At 36.9% G+C, this 10,711-nt stretch overlaps 2 protein-coding genes across 2 annotated transcripts; both read right to left on the bottom strand.

Moving 5' to 3' along the window:
• Positions 1-1,351: 1,351 nt before the first annotated feature.
• LOC110727589 lies at positions 1,352-4,255 on the bottom strand. The gene has a single exon (XM_021907163.1). The coding sequence runs from the start codon at positions 2,764-2,766 to the stop codon at positions 1,753-1,755; it is 1,014 nt and encodes a 337-aa protein (XP_021762855.1). The 5' UTR covers positions 2,767-4,255; the 3' UTR covers positions 1,352-1,752.
• Positions 4,256-4,396: 141 nt separating this feature from the next.
• On the bottom strand, positions 4,397-9,609 carry LOC110727588 (histone deacetylase 6-like). The gene is made up of 6 exons (XM_021907162.1): positions 8,889-9,609; positions 6,801-7,241; positions 6,489-6,631; positions 5,749-5,839; positions 5,512-5,650; positions 4,397-4,716 (listed from the first exon to the last, which is right to left on the bottom strand). Exons 1-5 carry the CDS (start codon positions 9,474-9,476, stop codon positions 5,561-5,563), a joined length of 1,353 nt encoding a protein of 450 aa, XP_021762854.1. The 5' UTR covers positions 9,477-9,609; the 3' UTR covers positions 4,397-4,716; positions 5,512-5,560.
• Between the last annotated feature and the right edge of the window lie 1,102 nt (positions 9,610-10,711).

Raw genomic sequence — 10,711 nt, 5'->3', positions numbered from 1 at the left:
AATGGCCATACCTGAAGATGCATGTTCTCACTTGCAAATTTGACCTCTATTCAACAGTTGTTCTATCATGCATGCTTTAATTAAGAATTTCATGTCAAAGAGCAAACTAATACAGTAGGACTTTCATCTCATTTGTCTTCTATGAAAAAGTCTACTCTGTTGGGGAATAAGTTGGACACTGTTCTTGTTCTCGCTTTAAAGCTCCTCTCAGACAGTAATCACCTACAATTAGATTTCAGTACACACAGCGCCGCAAATATGAAACATTAGATCCAGCAACTAGTAGCTATAAATATCTTAGGTTTTTATGATTAACATCCTACAATATTAAAGCAGAGGAAAAAAAGAGAATTAAGAAGTTTTATTGCACCATAATCTTTATATAAGATCACAATGCCATGGACTCAAAATAAATCCAACCTAATAGTAGCTACATAACTAGGGGGTTACGGATGATGCCCTTATATTTCCTCTCTGAGTTTATATCTGAATGCAATGCAGCAAAACATGGGTGAAAATGTTTGATTGTACTCATTGTAGAGAATATGACTGAGAAAAAATCAAAGACAAGGATCAACAGAACAACAAAAATCAAGTTATAGCAGTCTGAATAGATAGATGAGTAGATATTTATCAAATATGGAAATCAGACATCTCTACCTGCAAGCTACAACTTGCAACTTGTGGCATTTTGTTGACTACCAAGGTCTTCACTATGCAAAGACTGGAGTGTTAAACACAATAACATCGATCCCAACAACTAGCAAAAGCATGCTATCAAGTTTTTAGGAACTAACAATGACTTCCAACTTTCCAAGTATTATATATTAGTCTATCCTGAATACTGCAGAGGATTAAACACAAACAGGAGGGTAAAAAAGTCAATCGATCAGTACTATCAGGTACTTCAAATCAATACTGGATGGGTGGAGCCAATGAACAAACGAAAAATAGCTGATAAACTAGAAATATACCTAATGAATGGTGGAGTTAAGGCTTTACATGCTGTGACTAAAAGGAGCATCAAAACAAAAGCACAAGATATATCAATGCTGATGCGAGGGAAAGTAGATATAACGATCCCTGCACTAAAAAGATTCTACATAAACTCTCAGTCAAATTTCTGAATGAATTGTCATTTGTAATAGGCAAGGAAAACTGGAAAGCAATCAGCCAAAAGCAGATAATCAGTTGCTAGCAATTTGGTTACACAAGAGATAGATGCCAATGAAAATGCCATCCTATGTCTATGATATAGCACATATGAAAATCTGTTTACAAGAGTACATAAACAAAATAGTGTCATCCTATGGTAATTACCAATTGAACAATCTAGTTTGACAAGAAAGCAAAGAAAAGGCATAAATTTTAATTACAAATCAACTCATATATATTGTCCATTATACAGTCACCAATTAAACAATCAATCAATATGATATGGACTATGGTTCATCTTTCAGAAGGATTCCACACATAACAAAACACAACGCCTACACTTCAACATTTCTAGACTTCCTTCAATCTCCAAATAAAATCCATAATCAATGAGATACAAGAGAGATTAAACAACAGTGGAATCTGCATCATCCAGAAGCAGTCTTCTTGCAATCCCAAATTCCCACCAACTTCATTTGACAAGGATTGTGTTTACATGCTCCTAACCGCGACAAATTGGCACTAAGGGGGAATTGTTTCAAGTCCATCCTTCCTAAATTAAATGGACTACTGGATTGAAGCATATCATGCAATAAACTATCCACCAAAAGGAGTCCACATATCAACATAACGCCTCAAAGACTTAGACATTGCCTTTTTCCAAGCAATCGAATTCGGCAAATCACCTGTAAGAGCAAGGGAACTATCATCCTTCCTAGTCCCAAGGTTCAACACAAAGAGTTGATTAGGGAAAACCTCATACATTGCCTTCAAAGTCTCTTCCATAACTAATTTCCCGTCTCTCCTCGAATCCTCAGCCTCAACACAACTCCCTCCCACATTCACCATAATCCTCCCACCTTCCCTCAATTTCTTCTTCAACTTCTCCCATGTCAAAGGGTCCTGAAGTTCAGGTATCAAACTTCCTTCACTAAACAAATCAACCAAAATCCCAGAAAACCCATTTCTAAGACTAGCTTTCAAAGCATCACCAATGTAAACAAAAAGCCTATCAGGGTATTGTCTTTCGAGTTTCGAAAGCCCGAAAAATTCCCTCCCCACATCAATTACAGCAGGATCAATCTCCCAACCATGAACTACACCTTGAGGGTACAATTCCAACAAGATTTTAGCAGCTGAACCAGCCCCAAAACCCAAAACCCCAATTGGCCCAGGAGGTATAATTGGAGGCAATGTCCCAAAAACATCAAAGTAAGTATCAGTTAGGGTTCTAAACAAGAAATTGATACTATGGATGTTTCCAGGACCATCTAGAAGGAGAAGTCTAGAACCCCTAAAAGGGTGGTCAGCCTTTCTAGAAACTTCTAGAACCCTAATGTAATTATAACGAGACTTGAATTTTACAAGGGTTTTGACATAATCAATGGGAATCCCATCTTCATGAGTGTTTGAAGGGGGAGATGAATGGTGGGTTTGGTCGGATTTTGTGGATAAGGGTTTGGGAATTGGGCGGGAAAAGAGGGGTATAGGAGAGAGAAAGCTGAGATTTTGAGGAGTGGAGGAGAGAGAATGGTGGGAGAATTGAAATGGGAAAGGTGTATTTGGAGGGAATTGAGGAGAAAGAGTGAAGCTTGAAAAGAGTGTTTTCATGGAGGTTTAACTGGGTTTTTGGGTTCTCTGATTTAATGGAATACTCTGGTTCTCTATGAGATAGAATAACACCTCAACTGCAATTAAAAACCACCCTGAAATGTGATGTCAGTTGGTTAAACTGGTGGTTGGTATCTCAAGAGTATTACAATTTTACTTATACGGAATTCCCAATTCATCTTTGTAATACTCCTTCGTTTCATATGAAATACAGTATTATTAGGTTCGTCTAAATGTGTAATTTATAATTAATATTATAATTTTTTTTTTTTTTTTTTTTATATACACTTAAAAGTATTGTAAAGGAAACTATATTATGAGACGAAACTAACTCTGATCTCTAGTGTAATGTGCTTTGAATTTTAACCAACCTCATTTTCATTAAAACTATATGCGCTATATTAATTTAACAATTTATGATAAATGTTTAATAAAAGGTGGATTATACAAGGAGGAAATACAAGTTGATCTACTAGATCAACAAAAATTGTCAATCATAAGGGCATTTTTAGTTTTTCCTTCATTTAGTATAGGACAATTTGGTAAAAGCATAAGCATGATTAGGCAATATTGTCAAATCACCATCTCCATCTTCCAGTTGAACGACAAACTTACCACCATAAACACCAAGCCTCATGGCCTAAGGCAGCGACCACAATCACCACCACTATGACACCCCTGTTGTCGGCAACCACCAACAAGAAGGAATTGGTGGTGAGCACGGTACAACATCCTTTTTTTATTTTTTTACTCTATTTTATAAATGGATGGCGATTTGCGAAATTTTCCGACAGAAATTGAAGCTCCAAGGGTAACATTAATGGAGGAGGATAGCACCCCTTCCCTTTAGGGTTAACCATGCCCTTAATTTCACCTTTTTAACATAGGGGTTTCATTTAATTTGATGTCGTCGATAGAAGATGATGGTTTCGGTGAAAGGTGGAGATGATGCAGATGGTGTCGTTGGAAGGAGGAGGTGATGCAGATGGTGTCGGATTGGTGGAATTGGTGGTATCGGTGGAAGGAAGTGGGAGGTGTCAGTAGAAGGAAGGTTGAAGCTTCAATGAAATATTAATGTCTACCTTGATGACTAAACACTGACTAAGCATAGATTGACAAATTTTGTTGATCTAATAGATCAACTGGAGCTCCCTCATTATACAAGTACTTGTATGAACAAAGACTATTTAAGCTAAGCAAACTTGAGCAAAAACTGGAAAAGTTAGTGAAGATAAGATAATACTGTAATAAATTAAATTCAAAAAAAAAAAAAAAAAAAAAAGAAGTCAAATTCAGCTCAAATAAAACATTCTTTTACAAGTGGTTTCTCAGATTTGCTTCAACTTCTCTACTAATCTTTCTATATGAATTAGATGGGCATGGGTAATGGAAATGAAGTTGCTTCGATTTCTGTTTAATAAAAACCTGAAACTAGACTACACCAGTCTATTATAATCGTGAAAAAAAAAAAAAAAAACACACAATATGCTACACATCTTCAATATCCCACTCACCATCTCAAGCACACTTCCAACTCGAACCACAACCTTATCCACTCGATCATCTAAAACCACAAAGAGCAGGAAAAGAGAGGAAACCAACGATGACAACTTTGAACTGAAGTTCTAGCTAATGTTAACATATAGCACAACAATCTTCCATTGAGAAAGATACAATTGGCAATTTTTTTTGTCCAAAATGGAGGCAGTTCTGCCAATAATAGAGTTGCGCTGACTTCTTTCTTTTACAATCCCATAACAAGATGAACATAGAGTAATTACACCTGATTAGTTAATAAAAAACAATGTCTCCCTTTTGTCAAATAAGCTCCGATCTTCAGGGACTGTCCAGCATATGTCAATAAGAGTGTCATTCCTTGAGTGAGCCATGCAATCAAATAATCCAATGCTGCTTAGTATCTTTTCTCACATTCCACGTCTGGGATGTCATCTGCATAAAGAGTAGCAAAAACCACTGATGTTAGCTATTGCTATCACAGAGCCAGAAATGTCATTGCAGCCTAATATATTGCACTGCAACAGCCTTTTGTAACACAGGCAAAATCCTAGCTAGGAAAACCTGAGGGTACAAGAAAGACAGGAATCCCTCCATCCCGTATTAAAGTTAAATAAAGAAGTAAAAAATTGAGTGTAAAGGTGGGTCAGTGGGTGTGGGGGGTCTAACTTCAGAGGAAAATCTTACAGTAAAATTTCAACTTAAATATGGGACGGCCATAGTTAGTATATGATGACAAGATATCTAGGGTAAAGGAAGTATTATTAAGAATTAAAGGGAAGAGAGCAAGTCAATCCCCTTCCAGAAGAAGATTTCGTTTGCTGTTATTAGAAGTAGGAAAAAAAAAAAGAAGGGACAGAGAACAAGCCTCGAAATTAAAGAACTGGTATCACAGTCATGCTTTACATTTCCCTACACCCATTTGGCCATTTCAGCACATCTAAGAGAGTCAACTGTGGGCAATCATTTCCTGAAATTCCCTTCTTGAAAACCCTGGACTAAAAATACTAATGGGAAATCAGCCTCAGGGGGTAATGGTTTTGGCTATATGTCATATTACTAGAAAACACTCGATGAAGATAGGGATATATGACATGTGGATCAATCTCAATATACTCCCTCTCTCTAGCTATGGCAATGGGATGGAGTTAAGAAACAGGAAGGCAAGTTATATTACTTATATAACATGGGAATAATATAAATCATACTTGCTGTAAAAAAAAGACTTACTTTCTGCCATCATTTACTACATACTGTACTCAGGTTTCAGGGTCCGGGGTTAAGGAATCATATGGTCTTCAGGATCAGAATCATAATCTTCACCATTCCAGATGCGAGGTTTTGGTCTTTGGTCCTTATCTTCTTCTTCCTGTACAATCCCAAATTCATATATGATCAAAATCAAAACATTTTGGAGACATAATCAATTAACCAAAATGAGGAAATTAAAGTTCACTGGCAGTGGACCTCTTCTGGCTGCTTTGTGATAGGAGGAGTTGTCTGGAATTGAACACTTGGCGCATGAGGTATTCTAGATAGTTGCTCTAGAAGAATATTCCTGCAAGATTACAAAGGGCATGCATCAAAATCAGAAGACAAAGCCGAAAAAGTTACATAAACACAGCCCTTGATGCATACAAATAATGGCAGTGAAACAATGCATAAACATTTAACACTATTTCAACCTATAGTCAACCAAATAAGCTTTGGCACTTCCTAGGAAAAAAAAACTTCGTGGGCATCGCAAATTCCGGGCAAGTAAAACTTCCAATTGCCATAGCCTAGAATACTCACCAGTCACCACCACACCTCCAACAACTAATTCGTACATAATAAGTGGATTAATAATATAAAAAACAAAAACTGTAATTCACAGAAGTTAAACATAATCTCATTGCCTGGGCAATTAATCTTCTGAAGCACTAGTTGCATACCCTGTATCCAACTCAGTAAAGTTCAGTTACCACTAAACCATACCCAAAAGCTAGAACTTAGGCCAATAAGAAGCAAATAAAGACAACTTTGAAAATAAATGCCCGCACTACTCATCTCAAATATGGCACATATAATGAAATAGCTTAGTATATCACTGCTACAAGCTGCAGCAATATACGTAATGCCCATAACATCAAGTAAATTAACCTGAATATCCTCAAAAGCATTGCAAAAATTGAATTCACATGGTTAAACAAGAAATGCAGAATTACCGAATTTTTTCCATATCTTTAGGCGAGTTCTGGTTTTCCATGTTACTAGGCTCAACATGAAGGACGTAATCTGGGCCAAAATACTCATAATACTCGTTGTAAGGTAACTTATTATCAGGTTCTACTCCAACGGCAACTGCTGTCTGCATATTAACCATATGAAACTTGTTAAAATAGTAGATAAATAGATGTTAAAGTTGCAAAAGTGTAAACCAGAGACAGACAAAAATACTCACTTGCATGCACCTAAACACACACACACAAAGAGAGAGAGAGAGAGAGAGAGAGAGAGAGAGAGAGAGAGAGAGAGACCTCATAGCACCAACAACGAGCTACATTTCGAATAGTGTACCCTCCTCCACCCAGCACCATTAGAGGGACATTGAATGATCTGAGAAACCGCAAGCAATCAGCATGACCTTTCACAGATAAGTTAAAACATCCAAGCCTGTCACCAGAGAGTGAATCTGCTCCGCATTGCAGGACAACTGCATCGGGCTGGTAAACATCCATAACTTTTTGAATAATTGGCCTGAATAGACCCCGGAAGCTGTCATCATCTATTCCATCATTTAATGGGACATTAAGAGAGTAATGCTTCCCAGAATTTGCTCCAACATCTTTAATGTGTCCAGTTCCAGGAAAAAAGTCACCAAACTTGTGAAAAGAAACAGTCATAACTCTATCAGTGGTGTAGAAAGCTTCTTCAACACCATCTCCGTGATGCACGTCAATGTCAATGTATAGTACACGCTGCATTAAGAAAGAGTGAGATCAACAGAAAAGAGAAAGAAGTAGATGGAAACCCTAGTAATCCACACTCTGAAGGGGTAACTACACAGCCAAAAAGTCAAAACGAATTAGTGAAGCTGAAGATATGTAATGATGTAAAGCCCATGAAATTAGAGGTACAAGCCAATCAAAAGACCTCATGTAAAAGCACATATGCAGGGAGGACTCAGTGATTTATCAGCAATCAGCATAGAACAATAGAGTATATAATATAGCTCCCCAAAATCAATAGAGTTAAAAAAAAAAAAAAAAAAAACTAGCTAAAATAGATGAGCAAGGAGCTCAATAACCCTTCATCATGGAATGCTAGACCTACAAGGCTACACCCTAGACAGTCATGAAGCTATCAACAAGTCCCTCTTACCAAGTCCAATTGAGAGGAAAAAGAACTTACTGTCAAAATTTACTTGATCAGTTAGATTAAAAAAGGTATTTTAATGGAGCAACATTATCATAAAAGCTCCAAAAATTTCTTTTCCCATCTTCTCTCCTTCTGTCTCCGAAATATTAAGCCATAAATTTCATGCTGCCATTTCTCAAGGATCTCAGGCTTTGAATAATATTTGACAGAAGATGTCATCCAACCAAACAAAATGGTATTGCAATTTTCGATAAAAAAAAGCTCGAATTTCCCTTCAGTCTAAATAGACAATCAACTAACTCTAAATCCCAACTAATGTCACCAAATCAAACACTAATCATAACATAGGGAATGCAACAAAACAACATTTCCCCAAATAAAGTCCTTTCTCCAACTTACTTGAGATTTTACTACCACATTCCTTCCTACCAAAACTCAAGCATAATGCTGTTTGTAATAGAACCAACAACTCAAGTGAGTACAAGGTCAAGCCTTCAGAATACACTAACACCTAATGCAAACAGTTAAGAATCATCAAAACTCAGAAAAAAGGAACAAAGCAAAATATAAAAATATAAAAAGCCTAGTGATTTTTCAGCAGCTCAAGTATCCAAACTTAAACACCATTAAAATAGAGGAGAAAATCATCTTACCATGAAACTCAAACCACCGTAAGAAGCGCTAATGACTCATTTTGTAAGTAGTTTTAAATTGAGGCAATGTGTTTTTCTACACGAATTTTCGTAACCACCCAACACCATGTCTAAATTGTTCATGAATGGTGACACAAATTCATGATGACAATTATATACTTGGCATCTTGAGGGGTGGACAAGCATTACCATAGACATTGATATGAGACTTTCCTTACAAAATTACATATAAATTCATTCTCAATACCACCTATCAAACGGATCACGAGAAAACTAGACTGAGAGTTCACACTAGCACAATTCTCAAACAGTCCACAGGCTCAAACAGCATTACAGTCACAAAGCTAAATTGCAATTTGCAACCAACAGAATACTATGACACTACCAATCAAGTCAACCCCCACCCAAAACCACACACACACCAATCAATACTGTAAACCAATATATAACACCAAATTCATCAATAACTTAAAACAAATGAAAATTTTAAGCGACCCAAAACAGAAACTACTGAAATAATGTACAGTATACTTATAAATGCAAAAATTAAAAGGGATGCGAAAGTTAGGAAGAGGAAAAGAAAAGGCACAATACCCTATGAAATTTAAGAAGCTCAAGAATCCCAAGAACAATATCATTAACATAACAAAACCCAGAAGCCTCAGATTTCTTAGCATGATGCAAACCACCAGCCCAATTAATAGCAATATCAGCATCCTTCCGATTCAACTTAACAGCAGCACCAATAGACCCACCAGCAGAAGCCTGACAAAACGAGAAAAGCCCAGGAAAAACAGGGCAATCATCTCCAACATTGAACCTCTTCAAGTGCCGATTATGAGAGTGATCAAGTGTAGAAGAAGCAGAGGAAGAAGAAGAGAGAGAACCGCAGAGTTCAGGGGAAACGGAGGAGAGAAACTCGACATAATCGTCGGAATGAAAGCGACGGATATCGGTGGCGGCGGCGGGGAAAGGGCGGTTGATTTCCATGCGACGGTGAAGAGAGTAGTGGACGATGAGATTGTGGGACATACGGATGCGGTGGGGTTTCATGGGGTGGCCTTGACCGTAGTAGTAGTCGCCAATTGTGGGTTCGTAGAAGTAGGTTACTCGACGTTTTTGTGCGTCGGTTGATGCGGGTGATGGGAGTGATGAGCCGCCGTGTATGGCGGGATCTTCCATTGTTGAAGTGAGGTGAAGCTTTTTTGTGTTTCTGGTTATTCGAAGGAGGGAGAAGAGAGAAGAGGGGGGAAGGAAGGCCGACTATCGCGCACACATAAAATAATTTGGTGAACGGACTAAGGCCTTGATCTCTTGCAAAAATAATTTAGCTTTTTCACTAAACATCACTAAGCACTTTAATAAGGCCCTGTTTGGTTCACCTTATTTATGCTGATCTGATTTGATCTAATCTGATCTGAACTTATTTTTTCTGATCTGATCTGATCTGAACTTATTTTTTCTGATCTGATCTGATCTGAACTTATTTTTTCTGATCTGATTGTCTGATTTGACCAAACTTTGACCTTAAGTGTACGATAATCTATAAGGAAAAAATATATCAAGTGGGATCTTGTTAGATTCGTAATAATGTGTAGTTTATTAATATGTAATTTTCACAATTTTTTTCATTACGAAATTAAGAATATTTAGTGATAAAAAACCGCACATAAAACGATGTTCTGATCTGAACTTATTTTTTCTGATCTGATATGATCTGAACTTATTTTTTCTGATCTGATCTGATCTGAACTTATTTTTTCTGAAATAAGTAAAAATAAGGTGAACTAAACAAGGCCTAATTCACCCAAAGTAATTTAGGTTTTCAAAATTCACCAGATGCCACCAACTTTTTAAAAAATTCACCGAGTGTCATTAATAATTAATGGTCGTTAACTCCGTTAGTCATTAGGATTAAATCATGACACATGTCATAATATGCTTAGTTCATTTTAATCATTTATTTTAGGATATTTTGGATTTTAACACCTGACAAAAGGCTGAAAATGGTTTTTAACACCCCCCAAAAAAAAACTTTTATTTTAACACCTCCCAAAAATATAAAAGTTGGAAGTTAACACCAGTTAACGATTTCCGTCACGGAAATTTAACGTGGGTCCCACAAATTGGCTTCAACTTCAATTTTCACCCAGCAAAACACGAAACTTCCTCTCTGAACCTTCATTTCATTGATTTTATCCATTACAGATTTTTGGTGCTCATAATTTACAGATTTACAGATTTTTGGTGCTCATAAATCAAACCATACAAAAAATAAATAAAAATTCAACACCGGTTCATCTTCTCCTTCGTTGGAGAACAAAGCGACTGAGAACTTCCATTTTTTTTACCACCAATTCCGCCGCCCATAAAGGGCCCTGTACGGCTACTGACCAAGCCTTCGCAGCCAGCAAACA

Source organism: Chenopodium quinoa, unplaced genomic scaffold, assembly GCF_001683475.1.
Source record: "Chenopodium quinoa cultivar QQ74 unplaced genomic scaffold, ASM168347v1, whole genome shotgun sequence".
In the NCBI taxonomy this organism is placed as follows: Eukaryota; Viridiplantae; Streptophyta; class Magnoliopsida; order Caryophyllales; family Amaranthaceae; genus Chenopodium; species Chenopodium quinoa.
This window is presented reverse-complemented; position numbering and strand designations above follow the sequence as displayed.